The sequence below is a fragment of the Eucyclogobius newberryi genome, unplaced genomic scaffold, assembly GCF_026437365.1.
Source record: "Eucyclogobius newberryi isolate DKJ021-1_F unplaced genomic scaffold, fEucNew1.0.hap1 SCAF_15, whole genome shotgun sequence".
Classification (NCBI taxonomy): Eukaryota; Metazoa; Chordata; class Actinopteri; order Gobiiformes; family Gobiidae; genus Eucyclogobius; species Eucyclogobius newberryi.
The window spans coordinates 26589129-26609271 of NW_027315779.1; the positions used below are offsets into that span (position 1 = coordinate 26589129).

The 20143-nt window shown below is 39.8% G+C and overlaps 1 protein-coding gene across 1 annotated transcript in view; it reads left to right on the top strand.

Annotated features, from left to right (window-relative positions):
- Window positions 1-18857, top strand: part of LOC140361187 (protein Aster-B-like) — a 76616-nt gene extending 57759 nt beyond the window's left edge. The window contains exons 12-21 of the mRNA XM_072446906.1: window positions 731-874; window positions 1487-1605; window positions 2446-2588; window positions 4379-4482; window positions 5263-5466; window positions 7267-7354; window positions 9366-9473; window positions 11035-11155; window positions 18147-18538; window positions 18671-18857. Coding sequence (XP_072303007.1) covers window positions 731-874; window positions 1487-1605; window positions 2446-2588; window positions 4379-4482; window positions 5263-5466; window positions 7267-7354; window positions 9366-9473; window positions 11035-11155; window positions 18147-18272 — 1157 coding nt within the window. The 3' untranslated portion in view covers window positions 18273-18538; window positions 18671-18857. The remainder of the gene's footprint in view (window positions 1-730; window positions 875-1486; window positions 1606-2445; window positions 2589-4378; window positions 4483-5262; window positions 5467-7266; window positions 7355-9365; window positions 9474-11034; window positions 11156-18146; window positions 18539-18670) is intronic.
- Window positions 18858-20143: the final 1286 nt, after the last annotated feature.

Consider the following 20143-nt stretch of genomic DNA (forward strand, 5'->3'; position numbering starts at 1 on the left):
AGTTACAGCGTGATTAAATGCTGAGGGAAATGCAGGCACTGAATCGAGTTTAATTCAAGCATGATTTAGATTTGATTTATTAAGAAATCCTTTGTTATATTTGGGTGAAGTCTGCTGCTCACGACCTCTGTCCAACACAAAAAATGCTCTCCGGCATTAAAAGAACCGTTCCCAAGAGCTCCTCGGAATTAGGGCCAGTCGAAACGTGGCTATAGGGTACACATTATTATTCTTATTATGTTTCTATTTTTAAATAATATAAACGTATGAAGACACAGAAGTAATTGAACAAGGAAGTTGAAAAAATAAAATAAAAATGGCACAGAACATTAAATTGAATAAAATTAGGGAACATCATGTCCTTCATGTCAAGTTCCACTCAGTCCAAAGTCTATTTAATGTGTCAATTTTCAAATTAAGTCACGTTTTTCCATTTGTCTAACGTCTTTTACTATGTCAGTCCAGTGTTTGTTGGCTCAGTTTGAGTCGACACATTTGAACAAACACAAGTCTCCATAACAATTGAACTATTTGCTATCGCTTCCAGTTAGCCGGTTTGTTAAGATGAGATATTTTACATTTTCAAGTGCAGGCTTATATTAAATACTGAAATCATTAAATTCCAGTAGACTTCTGCCCCAGAGTGAACTATGTCCAAACCAAACAGAACCCAGATTTCCGTTGTCTTGTGCCAGTCCAAACATTAGTGTTTGATGGTCGCTGTGTTTAGGGGAAGTGCAGTCCTTCCACGAGGACCTGTGTGGGAGGCAGTACCTGAACTCTGTGTACCGACTGGGAGTGGACAAGATGTACGACCTGCTCTTCTCCGAGTCCGACTTCATGAGGGACTTTTTGGAGCGCAGGAGGTTTTCAGGTATTTTTACACAAATCAACCTCCTTTAATGTAATGGTGGCTAGAGTTTTTTCCCTCGTTCTCCATTTACGTGAACAATATTACCACATAACCAGAAACGCCAAAACAACAAGGTTCTGATCCGTAGCAGAAAGAAGCAAAAGTGGGTGGGGCACAATAAGGTGAATAGAAGGATGTTTTTTTTTTTGTTGTGCTGTACAAATTAACACATATTTAATGAATTTGAATTGACACTAATGACTATTTTGGTAAGCAATTACTCTTTTCATTAATTGAGTAGTTGTGAATATGACTTTTTTACTGAATTTGACCTTGATTAGTCTTAAAAGAGAAATTTGACCTAGATTATTTGACCTAGATTAGTTTTAAGAGCTTTAGAACATTTTCATTAGTACAATAAAGACACATTTTACACATTTTTGTCATATCTCCATTCTTATTTTTGTCATAAAACCTCTTCTGTCACCACACAACATGATTTGGAGTCTATATAAAATTCAGAAAACGGTTATTAAATTAGATTAAATTAGTTGAAAATTATTCCAATAACTGTTTCATTGCGATTGAATGATTTCATTGGATTTTACTGACATGAATGACTTTGTGTCACAGATGTGGTGCACCGGCCGTGGAGGAAAGACCCAGATGGAAACCAGACCAGAGAGCTCATGTACAGCATCGCACTGAACAACCCTCTGGCCCCAAAGGCAGCCACAGTCACTGAGACGCAGGTGAACGCTCAAATACAGGAAGAATTCATTCAGCCGCTTTTAAATGTATTCATGGGTTTCAGTCACGTGACTAATTTGTCGACACCGCCATTTTGAAGACGTCACCACACGCTGTGGCCTCTCCGCTGTTAGAAAGTCAAAACGCATACAATTGAAAATGAAAAGGGTTGATACTTCGAGAAGACAGAAGTTCTGGCCTTTTGATTCTTATCTACAGCGATGAGTCAATGAGACGGAAAACAGAGACAACTTGCCACTTATGGAGACATTTCCATCTGCTCTTCCTCGTCCACTCGTCCACTCACCCTCTGCACCGGACGAGCCCTCAAAGTTGATCCTAAAATATAACACTCGACAGTTGCAAATGATGCTGGTTAAAACTGTCTGCAAGTAGGCTAACATTTATTAGCATAGCCACCCAATAATACGTAAAGTAGCATTAGCCATTTGCTAACGACCTGAAACAAGCAGCTCAGTCCGGAGTGTTCTCTGTAAGTCCACTGGTCCCTTCTGACCACAGTAACACATTTCAGGACAAACAGGGTCTTTGGGGACGTTACAGAAGAGGAATCCTTTGTTTTGAGACTTTTTGTTGGCACAACCCACAGTGAGCATGCGGCTTTAGTCCTCAAGATGGCAGTAGCACGATGTGTCACTTTGGACCCATGAATAAAACAGAAAACACTGAACACAGCTAGAAATCAAGCTACACAAAGGCACTACAAGACTATATATACATATTCCCATTCTTCATTTGTCAAAACAGAATGAACTTCTCCTTCTCTTTTCCACATTTGCTGCACAGTTTATAGTCAGAACACAATGTTTTGCCGTTCCCAGACGCTGTACAAAGCGAGCCAGGAGAACGAGTGCTACGTGATCGACGCGGAGGTGAACGCTCACGACGTCCCGTACCACGACTACTTCTACACAGTCAACCGCTACGTCCTCACGCGAGTGGCCAAGAACAAGTGTCGCCTCAGGTCAGTCCAAACGGGAGGCTACAGGCTGATTTTCTTCTGATGATAAGGGAATAGATCTTTTTGCTGCAGTTAAAACTTGTCTTTTGAGGAGTTTGTGTAGATCTTGGTTTGTCTTGGCAAGAAAACAGCGTAAAAGAGTTTTTTTTAAAGAGATATGTTTATTTATTGAATAATCTGCCATGATGTTATCACCAACGAGTAGCTTTGTATTATTTTGTGACTAAGAGGTAACAATATTTCTATTCTGAATGCTCAATCCACCTGTCACTAGTGGAGGAAAGTGATGAAGTAAAAGTACATTCTTCAGTGGATACTTTATACTTTAACTTCACTTATACACTACAGTTAAGAGCAGGTGTATGAACTTTCTACTGCATTATAGTTTTGAACTGGACTGAAAGTGTTTTGTACTATAGTCTTAGACCGTCTAGAATGACTTAGGGGTTTCTTTTTGAGCATGTTCCCGGCGACATCCTGTCTGAAGGTTTGTGTTAAAGTCTTAAAGGCTTTGAGCAAATAAAAATATATAGGGTTAAGGTTAATTAAGGAGTTTACCCGGCGCCGTACCGCGTTTACACAAAGGAGGAACTCATGAAACTGCGGAGAACTGTCGTCTTACCCGGAGATCGCCACGTTATCCCGTCGCAATACTGACCTAACCTAATACTGATGTGCAATTCTGTCGTATGTGCAATTACTGTGAAATTCATGTGCAATCTATGTGCTGTCGTGACACATATTCATGTGCAATTACTGTCGGGATCACATGCAATGGTATTTATGTATTTATTTGTCTATGGGAGTTTTTATTTATTTATAGGAGATCTTCTACTGAAAGTGTTTTTCAGACTTCCTATAAGTGATCTGTTCTTCTGTATCTACCTCTGTATCTACCTGCGTTGCACCAATGAAATTTCCCCATGTGGGACAATAAAGGAATATCTTATCTTATCTTATCTTATCTTATTATCGATACTTTTACATTCATAGTTCTCAAAATCAGTGTGCCTTTTTACTCTAAAAGTTTTTTGTTTTTTTTATGGATACTTCAATACTTTTACTGAAGTTTTTTGAGGTTTTATTTTATTCTATATCTGTACTTTTACTTGAGTAACAAAACTACTTCTTCCATCTCGTATTCAGAGCCTGAATAGGAGTGGTGGGTGGGGCTTTTTCTTTGTTGCTAAATTACTATAGTATATGAATTGGGATTGAGCAATTACTCATAATTTGATGGTGATTATTACTATGATTGCTCCAAACAATTACATTTTTTTTTTAATTTGACAAACTATCTGTCAAACCCTCTTTTGAATGATCTGTTTATCAAAACCAGGAGCAAAGCCACTTTGTCTAATGTTCAGGGGGTTTTATAACATGAATCACAAACAAATACTAATACATTATAATACATCAATAGTTCCTCTAAAATAAAAGTACATTATATTACATCAATAGTTATTGTTATGACCCCAATAGCTTATAGTAAAATTACTGCATGTATTTGCTGTACCATTATTTTAGGGATGGGTGATTTATCGGTTCAAGTATCGGTATTGGCCAATATCGAAAAAGCATCCGATATTCCCAGATTGTCCTTGATGCCTCAGATTTGTCTCTTTTGAACAGAGTACAAATGAAAATAGAAGAACAATTAGGCTGAAAATATGCAACAAATCCTGTTATTATTTGTACTGAAGTGAAAAAGTGACTTCATGATCTTTACTTCAACTTAAGATTTGTGGTTGCTATGCTAACCGGCGGTGCACATGTCCCCTCTGTGTCCCCAGGGTGTCCACAGAGCTGCGCTACAGGAAACACCCGTGGGGCCTGGTCAAGACCTTCATCGAGAGAAGCTTCTGGAGCGGCCTGGACGAGTACTTCAGACACTTGGGTCAGCCGTTCTATTATTTTATTTTCATTCAAATTCTATTATTTTTGTGAAAATCTGCCGTGAAGTACAAAGAGGGTTTTTTCTTTTCTTCGTAGTATTGAGAAGAATACAATGGTATTTATATCTAATTCTAATTCACTCAAATACTAAATAAGACTCCTTAAATGTGCACAAATGAAACAAAAAACTACTTTAAACGAGTATATAAATAATTAAAAGCTAAAAAAAACTAGCATGTGACATATATACATATGAGGTACTTTTTGGAGCGCAGGATACACACATATATAGGTCCATTTAGTAATTCTGTTTGGTTGTTCTTTGTCTGAACAGATATAACGGTTCAGTTTCAACTCTCTACAAAGAAATTGGATTTAGAAAGTACTATTTTTTATACATTTTGAATGTTATAAATTATAATATCAAAAAAACACAACTTACTTAATAAAACAAGTCTGGTGGCTTCCAGTTCAAAACATGGGTGCTGATTTCCGTCTATCTCTTTATGATACATCACCATGGAAACACCCGTGGGGCCTGGTCAAGACCCCATAAAGCCCCACAAATTGTCACATTGTATTTGTCTCTTAACAGCCACTTGAAAGATCAACCACCGTAAAATAGCATTTACTTCATGCACATCGTTTTGCGTAATAAACCATGGAATACTGATACAAAGGTGCTCCAAAGTACCACATAATGCACACGATGTCTCCTTTAAACATTCCATAACCAGTGAATGAGAACAACGCGCTGAGTCCTGCCTCCCGCTGTGTGCAGAGCTGGAACTGAACAAGCTGGAGCTGCTCCTGCTGGACGCACACTCGCAGTCGCCCCGGAGCAAAGGCATAAGTGGCGGCCGGAGGAGGCGGCGCACCTTCGCCCACCACCTGAGGCCGGCGGGCGGCGTGGTGGGAGCCTTGAGTGCAGTGACCACCCCGGAGGAAGAGGACGAGACCATGCATCTCATCAAACACGTGGCAGGTGTGAGATGTTTCCTCATAGCAACTCTTTCTATTTCTCTTTTGTGCAATAATAGCAAAGAATTGATATGTTTGATACCAGTGGATTTGATGCTGGTGAAAATGTGTATGACCGTAGATGTTTGATTGATATTTGGGGATAATAACTGCTGCGGTTTGTTCGGTTAAGGCATTGGTGTCCAAACTTTTTTCACCGAGGGCCACATTTTGAACCTTATATGGTGCAGAGGGCCACAAACAACCCGACATGTTGAATTTGAAAGTGAATACTTAAAAATGTTGCATTTGGCATTGTTCGATGAACATCCACACCTTTAATAATACTTGGAACATTAATAATAGGTTGTTATCACATAAAAATGCTTGAATTTTTCCAATTTGACAGTAAAAAGTACCGGTACTACTTTTGTTGTTTGGACCAACTTAGCAGGAAATCGGAGGGCCAACAAAAATTGGTCTGCGGGCCGCATTTGGCCCCCGGGCCTTTGTTTGGACATGCCTGGGTTAAGGCTAACGTTTTCAGAACCGTCATAGCATTATAACAATAAAACCTGGAACCTCACTAGAAGTCATGTGTGACAAGCTAGGTTCCCAAAGCTGTGTAGGGATCATTGTGCCGTGTGGGCCACAGCTGTCGTGACTGTTGGAATGAATTCAGTCTTTGCGGGGGTGCACACAACCCGCCCCGAGCTCGTGACTCTGGAGCCCTCAGAGATCGGTTCCTTCTCAGACGTCCAGATGACATGTCGATGTTGTATGACCTCGGCGTGTTGGCTGGACTGCTGATCGAGCTTTTGTCTTGTCCGTGCTGTGTGTCCCCTGTTGAACCAGGAAGCTTGTTTTGGTTTGTGTTCCTGGTCTGTATTCTGGCACATTTGAAGAGTTGGCCCTGTTTGGTTGGAGTTGGTCTTGACTGACGGGCAAAGGCTGTGCAGGTGAAGAGCACAGTCTCTAAGGATCAAGCTCTAAAGGCTATGGAAGCTTTGTTTGGAGAGACTTCACTGTCCTCCCAGCCCTCTCTGCATCACACAGCCCTCCCCATTGCTGAAGAGAGTGGTGGGGACTTGTGGTTGTGTGGTTGAAGTTATAGTATTTTGCAAAAGCTGTTAACTCCATTACCAAAAACTGCGGGCCATTGTCTGTCACAAAGGTATCCGGAACCCCATGGCTTGTTACTAACTGATGTTGCAGTAGTAGAGGTAAAGGTTGGCAACTTCAGTGTATCGAGAGAAATAGTCTATGACAAGTAAATACAGTACATGGCTCGATTCCAGTGGAACAGGTCTGTAGGAAGTGGTGTTGTCATGAGGTGCTCTGGTGCATTGTGAGATTCATGCAGTGCGTCTAACTTCTCAATACACACAATGCAGGATTTTTGAGTCTTAAACGATTGATAAACATGTGACAAAAGTGCAGCCTGGAGGAGAATCATATAAGAGTTTGAATCTCATTCTCCTCCGAGTGCTAAGACTGCGGTGTAGAGTCAAACGTTGGGAGCTAACAAAGCTAGCGCACCTAGCATCAGCTGTTTAAGTAAAGCGAGTCCCTTTGAGTTGTTCAGAACGATCAGAGCATTGCACTTGCATCATTGGATGAGTGGCAAAATATGTTTTTTCTTTTCTTTTTGCTATGGAACCCACCTGGACAACTGAGGGTCTTCACTGACAAAATAAGATTATGTAATGTAAGGGTTGACTAGTCACAATCAGCCCTTTTTGGTCTTGTTTCATGACATTTGGCCTGTATACTCACATCAGTAGTTGAAGCCATAAGGTCATTCTGATGATGTGTTCTTCGGCAGGTTCCACGCAGACCAGACATCTCTCAGAAGCTTCAGGAGGCCTCGCACTTTACAGCTTCTCCAAAATCTTACTTTTTATAAGCCTTGTGTAAGTAAAGCACACTCACCATATATGAATGGGTCTGATTATAAGAAGTCTACATGCATGCAAACACTAAATGTAGCGTGTTAATGATAGATTGAAATCCTCACGCGCTTTGCCCGTTATGGCACAAGTGTTCGAGTAGACCAGTGTTTATAAGAACATTATGTAGAATATATCATTTGTAATTTTGCTACATTTTGAGCAACAATCACATTGAAGTTTATTGCAACTTTGAACTTTTGAATTCATTTGATTTAAGTATGGTTTACATCCAGTCTGGTCTCCAACCTATAGCTTGCGAGATGGCCCCATTTTGAGTAGTTCATTAAGGGATTTACAAAACATGCCTCAATTTCAGTGACGTGCGGTGAGGTTCAGGGCGTCGATACCACAATCTCTTGATCTCCAGACTGTGTCGCTAACCACTAGGCCAAGAGTTTGGTATTGATCTTTTAGCGTTTTTAGATATATAACTCTCTCTCACCCGTTCAACTCCGGTGTAGGTCTAGACTCCTTTAGTTATAACCTCGTGCTTTGATTGAAAATCCAGATTTACGAAACGTTTTAACTTGGAAATGTAATTGTCCATATTGTTCCATTCAAATGGAAAGGGGGTTTATAATACATACCAGATGACAAATATTAATATGTTTGATATTTTATATTTAAAAAAATCCCCCTAAGATTGACAAGTGAGGCCCCCTGAGGCTCCCCAGGAGAGGCCCCCTAAGGCTCTCCTGCCTCCCCTGAATGCACGTCCCTGCTAAATTTAGCAGTCTCCTGTGATTTGTCACTTTCTAAACGCATAACAGATCAATTGTTGGCCATCTTCCTGTACAAAACATATTATTTGTCAAATTGCAGTTAATCAAACGATTGCACTGCTGTCTCAGCAAAGCTTTGTTACAGCGCCGGGGCCAGAACACAGGAAACCCCCAGGCCTCTGCCTATAAACAAATAACTTTAATGTGTTTCCATGTCCTTTAGATTAGTTTGTATATTATTAGAAAGTAGAGATTACAGTTTTTCCCGGCTAAAATAATCTATAAAATATTTCTGAACATGAGTGGCTCAGGCTTGTTTTGTTCTTGTTAAAGTAGCTCATGGAGGCAAAAAGGTGGGAGACCCCTGTTTCACATTGTTTACATGAGACTTAAAGGGCATTTATTAAGCATAATTTCTTTATATTCTAATTTGTCTTTTAACATCCTCTTTAGAACGTAGAATAATGCACGCATTCAAAAGCATGCATGACTTCCTCTCATCAGGACTGGTGTTAGCACACCATCTACTGGCAGCAGAGGGAATTATCATGGGAGGAAAAGGGGAAAAGGGATGGGTGACATCTGTTCCAGTATCATTTCCAGTATCATATCAGCTGAAGAGCAATTAAGCTAAAATATGGTTTTATGTTCACACAATCATGCAACACATACTTTTATATTCCAGATTAATACATTCTGTTATTATTTTAGTAATTGTTATTATTTATTTATAAATGAAAAATTAATTTGTGATCTTTACTTCAACTTAATTATGGATTTAATAATCTGGATATGGGTATTGGAAAACATTTGGCTATATGTGACAGCAGCAAGCCAAATATCGGATATCGGCATCGACTCAAAAATAAATAATAAATCAGTCCATCCCTTCTTTTGATGTCATAATGCTGGGAAATATGAAACCAAGTGTTTTCTGAGGCTCAGAGAGAGACAGCCACATAAACAGGGTCACTGAAAAGTGTGAAGGAAACTAAAGACATGTTTTTGATGAAGAATCAACAATAAAACATAAAAAAATCATGCATAATATGTGTCCTTTCATATTTGTATTATTATTGTTTTTTGTTTTTATTTTTGTTTTTTTCTGTCTAATGTGGCCTGTCTTTATTTTTTATGCATCCAATAGGATCTGTATAAGGTACTTTGCTAAAACCTGGCTCCTGATTCTGCGACACCTTTAATATACTACATATATACTGGAGATAATGTCTTTTATTCTTGCGTTGCAGTTTAATTTTGCTGGTATTTCTCAACTTGATGCTGTTCTATAAGCTGTGGATGCTGGAGTACGCCACCACGAGTCTCACGGCGTCTCACGGGCTGAGGCCACAGGAGAGGTAACCATGACAACACTTTAGTTTGTTTGTTTGCTTATTTGGATCCGCTTTCTTCCCGGGGTCCACTTGCTAAAAACACATTACAAACAGTTAAAAAACGCTACGTAAAATAAAGATACAACTTGGAAAAATACACAAAGTTTGATGGATATTTTTGGACTGTTCAGATTTTAGCTGGATAAATATGAAAAATGATATTCAATCGCTTTGATGAATATCTGAATATATATAGTTGAAAAAAACATTGACTGAGGTTAAATTAAATTAAATTCATTTGATTCCTTTCCCTGGTCCTACTACTTTTTATTATTTCTATTATGTTGTTGTTTTTGTTGTCATTTTATGTGCTAAAAAAAAAGAAAAAGGCAATATATATGCAGCAAAAATAAAGAAATAAATTAAATGAAAACCACAAAACAATGCTAACAATTGCAGGTATTTTTTTCAATTAAAAAATGCCATAACCGGGCTCGCTTCGCCACAGATCTGACCTGTACCTTGGCCCTGTGTCATTGCCTGCTTGTGTCTGTGGATACGTTTAGTGCCATACTGTGGAACATTCTAGGTAAAGCTATTTTTCATCTCCCTGGTGACAAGAAGGTGGCGAACCGTCCATCAGAAAAGTAATGGAAAGTTAGAAAATAAATCAAAAATACAAACAGAATTTGAAAAGTTGTGGCACATTTAAGTAAATCGGTCCTGCTTGTTTTTGGCGCCTGGAGTAAATAATAAATACCCATGTAACAAATTGACTCTCTAGCGCCCCCTACCCATTGTGTGAAAAACTCAACATTGTCTTCTTTGTTTGAAACTCATGGATTATATTCTCCTCGAGACGCCATGAAAAAAAGTGCATTACAGATATTGTGTATTTTCACAATTGGCCAGCAGGGACGCAATGAATGCCTTCACTTCACTTCCTCTTCCACTTTTATTTTGATGGGACATTTCCTCTCGTGCCGCGGTCTTAGCATTAGCATTATAATTATTATTCTTTAGACTTCATTCTTTTGACTTCATTCTTTTGACTTTATTCTTTAGACTTTATTCTTTCTGCCACAACTCGGGTATTTTTGACCTGAATTTGAAAAGTCGTGGCACATAAGCACGCCTGGAGTACGCCACAAACTCTGAATTTTTAAACACTCTTTTTGTGAATTGCTGAGATTTACCGAATTAAAAAGTATAATTGAACATTTGTTTGGGTGATGTCAGCTGCTCAGAAGCGCTCCAAAGCGTGATCCGGTCTGAGGGGCCAGGGCCAGTCCATACATGGCTTTAGTTCATTGCTTCATAAATACATTTTGTGATTATTGAATAATTTGATGTCACGTTTGTTGATGACTGACTGAAACCTCTCTCTCAAGTCCTTGGTCACCATTAGAAGTCCGTAGAGACCTGTGTAATGCAGTATTAAGTGCGTTCAGAGGAAAACACAGACATTACACATTTTTTCCATTGCTTTTAATAGTGTAAAAGGCTAAACTCTGGAACCAAAATGTTCTTAACTTGTCTAATCCCGTGTTGTGTGACTGAACCGTCGTATTGTGTGTCCCTTCAGTAAAGCCCCTCAGACTCAGCTGGAGTGGGTGCAGCTCCTGGACTCTCAGCAGCGTTTCCACGACAACGAGCTGCACAAGTGGAAGGAGATCATCAAATCCTCTGTGTTACTGCTGGACCAGGTGAGAGTCAAAGGCAGATGTCTTTGTCAAACGTAAAAAGGTCGATAGCCGCTCAGCCAGAGGTGTAACGATTCAGCTCGTCATGTGATCGCTCTCATTGTTCACGAGTTCAAGAGTTTTTATTCACGTGAGGAGTCGGGCGGTCACTATGATCACTGAGGTGACGGCATTTTACATTTGAATGAAGTTCTGCGCACATGTCAGGCATAATTGAACTGTTTAATGATTAACTGTCGTATTTTCCGGACTATAAGTCGCACCAGAGTATAATTCGCACCAGCCAGAAAATGCATAATAGAGAAGAAAAAAACATAAGTTGCACTGGAGTATGAAATGCGGTTGCAAGTGTGAAAATAACAATCTACCGTATTTTCCGGACTATAAGTCGCACCCTTTTTCATAGTTTTGGCCGGGGTGCGACTTATACTTATATTTATACTCCGGAGCGACTTATATGTGATATTATTTGTTATTTTCACACTTGCAACCGCATTTCATTCTCCAGTGCAGCTTATATATGTTTTTTTCTTCTCTATTATGCATTTTTTGGCTGGTGCGACTTATACTCCAGTGCGACTTATAGTTCTGAAAATACGGTAAGTCGCTCCGGAGTATACGCATATAAGTATAAATATAAGTATAAGTTGCACCCCGGCCAAAACTATGAAAAAAGGTGCAACTTATAGTCCGGAAAATACGGTATTTCATGTTTTCACTCTAACATACCGATTAAGAAGAACTGAAGGTGCAGAGTTGTCTTTATAGCGTCACAACAACACTTAATGTAATAATCCTCCTCCTCGCTCCAGCTAAACGCATAAAACACAAGTAAATGAAGAGTGATTCAAATCCAGTGAGATTATGCAGCTGAACAGAGTCTGCGTCAAGTTCAGCCAAAACAATGATGGCGAGGGAAATTGTTTAACCGCGACACTCCTAGTTCTGAGCTCACTTCAGCAGAATAAACAAAGATGATTACATATCCCATGATCAGATACATAAAGACAACTGAAAAAAGATCAATACCTTTGTAACATCAGTATCCACTAATACTAGAAGTCCACCGTGCTCCCAACATAAATAAATCAAAGTTATAAACACTTTGAGTAGGATGCAGCATGTGCGGGCTGAACCTCTCACTATGTTTCACTGTCGTTTGGCTTGTTGCTGTCCCGCTCAGAGCAGTTTACGGCCCATAACTCTCTTTTGGTGCAAACAGACTGAGCAGCCTGAGTTGTGCTTTTATGGAGTTGGAGCTGCCTGGTCTGGTCCTAAAGCAAACATGGAGAGGCTGTGACGTGGTGATACAACTGTCAACTGGGTGGAAGTGTGCTCGGAGTCAGACACACAACGGGAGGTCACACCAGGATGCTGCACACAACCAAAACGCTGCACACAATCAAAATACTGCACACAACCAAAATACTGCACACAACCAAAATACTGCACACAACCAAAATACTGCACACAACCAAAATACTGCACACAACCAAAACGCTGCACACAACCATTACACTGCACACAACCATAACACTGCACACAACCATTACACTGCACACAACCATTACACTGCACACAACCATAACACTGCACACAACCATAATACTGCACACAACCATAACACTGCACACAACCATAATACTGCACACAACCATAACACTGCACACAACCATTACACTGCACACAACCATTACACTGCACACAACCATAACACTGCACACAACCATAATACTGCACACAACCATAACACTGCACACAACCATTACACTGCACACAACCATTACACTGCACACAACCATAACACTGCACACAACCATAATACTGCACACAACCATAACACTGCACACAACCATTACACTGCACACAACCATAACACTGCACACAACCATAATACTGCACACAACCATAACACTGCACACAACCATTACACTGCACACAACCATTACACTGCACACAACCATAACACTGCACACAACCATAATACTGCACACAACCATAACACTGCACACAACCATAATACTGCACACAACCATAACACTGCACACAACCATTACACTGCACACAACCATTACACTGCACACAACCATAACACTGCACACAACCATAATACTGCACACAACCATAACACTGCACACAACCATTACACTGCACACAACCATAACACTGCACACAACCATTACACTGCACACAACCATAATACTGCACACAACCAAAATACTGCACACAACCATAACACTCCACACAACCAAAACACTGCACACAACCATTACACTGCACACAACCAAAATACTGCACACAACCATAATACTGCACACAACCAAATACTGCACACAACCATAATACTGTACACAACCATAATACTGTACACAACCAAAATACTGTACACAACCAAAATACTGCACACAACCATAACACTGCACACAACCATAACACTCCACACAACCATAATACTGCACACAACCATAACACTGCACACAACCATAATACTGCACACAACCAAAATACTGCACACAACCATAATACTGCACACAACCAAATACTGCACACAACCATAATACTGTACACAACCATAATACTGTACACAACCAAAATACTGTACACAACCAAAATACTCCACACGACCAAAACACTGCACACAACCATTACACTGCACACAACCAAAATACTGCACACAACCATAATACTGCACACAACCAAAATACTGCACACAACCATAATACTGTACACAACCATAATACTGTACACAACCAAAATACTGTACACAACCAAAACACTCCACACAACCATAACACTGCACACAACCATAACACTCCACACAACCATAACACTGCACACAACCATAACACTGCACACAACCATAACACTGCACACAACCATAACACTGCACACAACCATAACACTGCACACAACCATTACACTGCACACAACCATTACACTGCACACAACCATAATACTGCACACAACCAAAACACTGCACGCAACCAAAACACTGCACACAACCATAACACTCCACACAACCATAACACTCCACACAACCATAACACTGCACACAACCATTACACTGCACACAACCAAAACACTGCACACAACCATAATACTGCACACAACCAAAACACTGCACGCAACCAAAACACTGCACACAACCATAACACTGCACACAACCATAATACTCCACACAACCATAATACTGCACACAACCTTAGTACTGCACACAACCAAAACACTGCACACAACCAAAACACTGCACGCAACCAAAACACTGCACACAACCATAACACTGCACACAACCATAATACTGCACACAACCAAAACACTGCACACAACCAAAACACTGCACACAACCATAACACTGCACACAACCATAACACTCCACACAACCATAACACTGCACACAACCATAACACTCCACACAACCATAACACTGCACACAACCAAAACACTGCACACAACCATAATACTGCACACAACCAAAACACTGCACGCAACCAAAACACTGCACACAACCATAACACTGCACACAACCATAATACTCCACACAACCATAATACTGCACACAACCAAAACACTGCACACAACCAAAACACTGCACACAACCATAACACTCCACATAACCATAACACTGCACACAACCATAACACTGCACACAACCATAATACTGCACACAACCATAATACTGCACACAACCATTACACTGCACACAACCATAACACTGCACACAACCATAACACTCCACACAACGATAACACTGCACACAACCATAACACTCCACACAACCATAACACTGCACACAACCATAACACTGCACACAACCATAACACTCCACACAACCATAACACTGCACACAACCATAACACTGCACACAACCATAACACTGCACACAACCATAATACTGCACACAACCATAACACTGCACACAACCATTACACTGCACACAACCATAACACTGCACACAACCATTACACTGCACACAACCATAATACTGCACACAACCAAAATACTGCACACAACCATAACACTCCACACAACCAAAACACTGCACACAACCATTACACTGCACACAACCAAAATACTGCACACAACCATAATACTGCACACAACCAAATACTGCACACAACCATAATACTGTACACAACCATAATACTGTACACAACCAAAATACTGTACACAACCAAAATACTGCACACAACCATAACACTGCACACAACCATAACACTCCACACAACCATAATACTGCACACAACCATAACACTGCACACAACCATAATACTGCACACAACCAAAATACTGCACACAACCATAATACTGCACACAACCAAATACTGCACACAACCATAATACTGTACACAACCATAATACTGTACACAACCAAAATACTGTACACAACCAAAATACTCCACACGACCAAAACACTGCACACAACCATTACACTGCACACAACCAAAATACTGCACACAACCATAATACTGCACACAACCAAAATACTGCACACAACCATAATACTGTACACAACCATAATACTGTACACAACCAAAATACTGTACACAACCAAAACACTCCACACAACCATAACACTGCACACAACCATAACACTCCACACAACCATAACACTGCACACAACCATAACACTGCACACAACCATAACACTGCACACAACCATAACACTGCACACAACCATAACACTGCACACAACCATTACACTGCACACAACCATTACACTGCACACAACCATAATACTGCACACAACCAAAACACTGCACGCAACCAAAACACTGCACACAACCATAACACTCCACACAACCATAACACTCCACACAACCATAACACTGCACACAACCATTACACTGCACACAACCAAAACACTGCACACAACCATAATACTGCACACAACCAAAACACTGCACGCAACCAAAACACTGCACACAACCATAACACTGCACACAACCATAATACTCCACACAACCATAATACTGCACACAACCTTAGTACTGCACACAACCAAAACACTGCACACAACCAAAACACTGCACGCAACCAAAACACTGCACACAACCATAACACTGCACACAACCATAATACTGCACACAACCAAAACACTGCACACAACCAAAACACTGCACACAACCATAACACTGCACACAACCATAACACTCCACACAACCATAACACTGCACACAACCATAACACTCCACACAACCATAACACTGCACACAACCAAAACACTGCACACAACCATAATACTGCACACAACCAAAACACTGCACGCAACCAAAACACTGCACACAACCATAACACTGCACACAACCATAATACTCCACACAACCATAATACTGCACACAACCAAAACACTGCACACAACCAAAACACTGCACACAACCATAACACTCCACATAACCATAACACTGCACACAACCATAACACTGCACACAACCATAATACTGCACACAACCATAATACTGCACACAACCATTACACTGCACACAACCATAACACTGCACACAACCATAACACTCCACACAACGATAACACTGCACACAACCATAACACTCCACACAACCATAACACTGCACACAACCATAACACTGCACACAACCATAACACTCCACACAACCATAACACTGCACACAACCATAACACTGCACACAACCATAACACTCCACACAACGATAACACTGCACACAACCATAACACTCCACACAACCATAACACTGCACACAACCATAACACTGCACACAACCATAACACTCCACACAACCATAACACTCCACACAACGATAACACTGCACACAACCATAACACTGCACACAACCATAACACTCCACACAACCATAACACTCCACACAACGATAACACTGCACACAACCATAACACTGCACACAACCATAACACTCCACACAACCATAACACTCCACACAACCATAACACTCCACACAACGATAACACTGCACACAACCATAACCCTGCTCTGGACGATACACCAGTTTGGTTGAGACGCTTTTCCAACTTCTACCGCACTGAATAAAAGAGGACTTAACTGCATGTGTACAGTGCATTATGGCTGTAGCACAAATGCTTTTCAGAACATGTTTGTAGATGTATCAGGTTTTTTATCCCCATAATAAGACGAGCTGTTGATGATTTTTAATTACTGGAGTAATTTCAGTGTGAACTATAAAAATCACACATTTCACCTCTTCTGAAAAGGATGAAAACACCATATTTATAGTGTCACTGTGCAGTAATCCAAACTGATGAAGTCAATGTTTTCAAATCATCAATTCCAGTGTTGTTTGTTGTTGTGTTGTTTGACGTGTCCAAGACTGTAATAAAACGTAACTCAAATTCAGCCGATATTCTCAATGTATACGGAAAATGGGCCATTTTGTGTGTTTATTTCTCGACCTCTGTGATTTCCATATGACTATTAAATAACACAATCCAAGTGTTTTGGGGCAAAATAGAAGTGAGTTGACAGATTTAAGCAATCAAAAAATGTGCGCGAACAGTAAATAAGGATGTTTTTCTCACATATCACAAGGATATTCCATCAGTTGTGATTAATATTGAGCTTGTTGCAGCCCTATAGAATTAAACCAATAGGCAAATGCTTCATAAATATGTGTTTTATGTTATGAGCGCCCCCTGGTGACTTTGGACCATTACAATTTGAATCAATCAAAAGTACAAAATTCTATGTTTTGCGCTGTCGCCCCATCCTACTAGACTTCTGTGGCATTCAACATCCAGCATAAACTCAAAATACAATAAAATGTTTGTGTTGTCCGCAATAAAAACTCAAAGGATCACAACAAATATGCATTTCTTTTCCAAAATGGCTCCAGGCACTTCAGTTTGATATAGAGTAAAAGTGCAGTAGTTTAATGATACTTGAAATATCATTAAACTACTGACTCATCGTCAAAAATATGCCCCAAAAAGTAGTTTGTAAAGTAAAGTTGTGCCATGTTTCTCTTCTCGTTTGTGTCTCCTCCAGCTCAGAGATTCTTTGGTGAACCTCCATAAAAACATCGGCTTCAGGGACCACTCCTCGTCCTCCTCCTCGTCCTCCTCATCCTCGTCCTCCTCGTCCTCCCAGAAGAAAACGCAGTACCACCACTGACCCATAGACTCCCAGTGGACAGAGCACATGTGCAATACTCAGCCGATCCAGACGAGTCAAGAGACCTCTGGACACTCTGGACATCCACCATCAAAATCTCTTCTTGCTTTTTTAAAAAATTCTCTCATTTTTGCAGATTTTAGCATGCTTCCAACAGCGTTAAGAGAATATTTGAACCACTTGAATCAATTTTAGCGCCGCAAAAACAACATATTTTCCCTGTTTTGGGAATCCTTTGAACTGAAAACCATGCTAACAGGCTCGCAGTATTTTTAGAAGAAGAAGAAGAAGAAGAAGAAGAAGAAGGAAGTCTTAAGAAGAAGAAGAAGAAGAAGAAGAAGAAGAAGAAGAAGAAGAAGAAGAAGAAGAAGAAGAAGAAGAAGAAGAAGAAGAGGAAGAAGAAGAAGAAGAAGAAGAAGGCGTTTAGCATCAGGGCTAACTCTCAACAGGACTTATGCAGTGGATCAGGGCGGGTCTCTGAAAACGTGCTATACATTCTTTGTGTACGTCCAAGTTTTTTTTTTTTTTGCGTCTTGACTGCTGGAAAAGGAGACATATTATGCAGAATTATCATTTAACTTGACGTAGGCACAACAAAAAACTGATTAGTCTTTTGTCTATGTTATTCCTTAAACAGATTTTAATTTCTGAACTGACTATTATGCAGCAATTTGAACATTTTAGTAAAAAATGCAGTAATCCATGGGTTTCAACGTCCTGTTATCTATGGGTTTCGGAATGGTGAAAAATAAATCCCGTTGCCATAGCGATTACCAGTTCAAAACCAAACACAAGAAGCTGAAATCCATAAATAGGCAATGTGTTCACCATTCAAACGATAGTAGTTTTTGTTGTAAATGTTCAAATACTACGGTAACGGTGCTGATTTCTCATCATTCTGAACCCAAAGGTGCTAAAATTGCGTGTTCTTTTCCCCCCTAAACATACAAATGATACAAATTCAATTACAATGCGTAATATGTCGCTTTTAAATTACATTCCTGTGTGTTGTTTTCACCCGTAAGCTCATTTTTAGTCACAACTTCGCCTCATTTCAATTCAAATGTATTGGGCTTTCCCTCGTATCATACAGTATAAGCTCTCGCTCCGTGCAATCTCATACCAACTTTAAAAAAAGACTGAAACTTGATCTATTTAATCGTTGGCAAGCAGCTGGCATGTTTCCAACGTCTTCACTTTCGACAGCCGTTGTGGAGTGTTCAGCATTTTTATATTTGACATATTTGGATTACGGGTTTCCAGAATAATCCCCGGCTCAACCTGGCAACACAAACACAGTGTACAATGTGTCCATGGTGTGTAATGTCATTTCAACAGTTATTATTGCACATTATTGTCAGGTTTACATAATATGGGTTTTGAAAAAATATGGATCAAAAAGTAAAATGTACTTTCCATTTTTCTCATTTAATATTTTCAGGTCCAAAATTGAAATCGTTTGAATTCTAAAGTCGAACAAGTGAATTATTTTTTTAAACACTTTATAATAACTACACTTTAATTAGTCTTAATAAAGCATGACCAAACATCTTGTTTATTATGAATGATTCAGACTTAGTAACTATTTAATTAATGCCCAAACCTTACCACTTGATTAAATAGTTACTAAACTAGTTACTGAATCATTATTAAAAGCGCTGTACCTGATTTTTTACCGTTTTGAAATGTGTAAAATAGTTCATGTTAAACTCTTTACAGCTCCACATGTTTATCTCACTTACTTAATGCATTTCCAGCGTCCTAAATATTCAATAAGTGAAGCAATAAGTTTAAAATCGCTTTTCACGAGTCCTCCCGGGTAAAGCTAACAAACATTAGCATGCTAACGGCGCACTTCCTGCTTCCCGGAG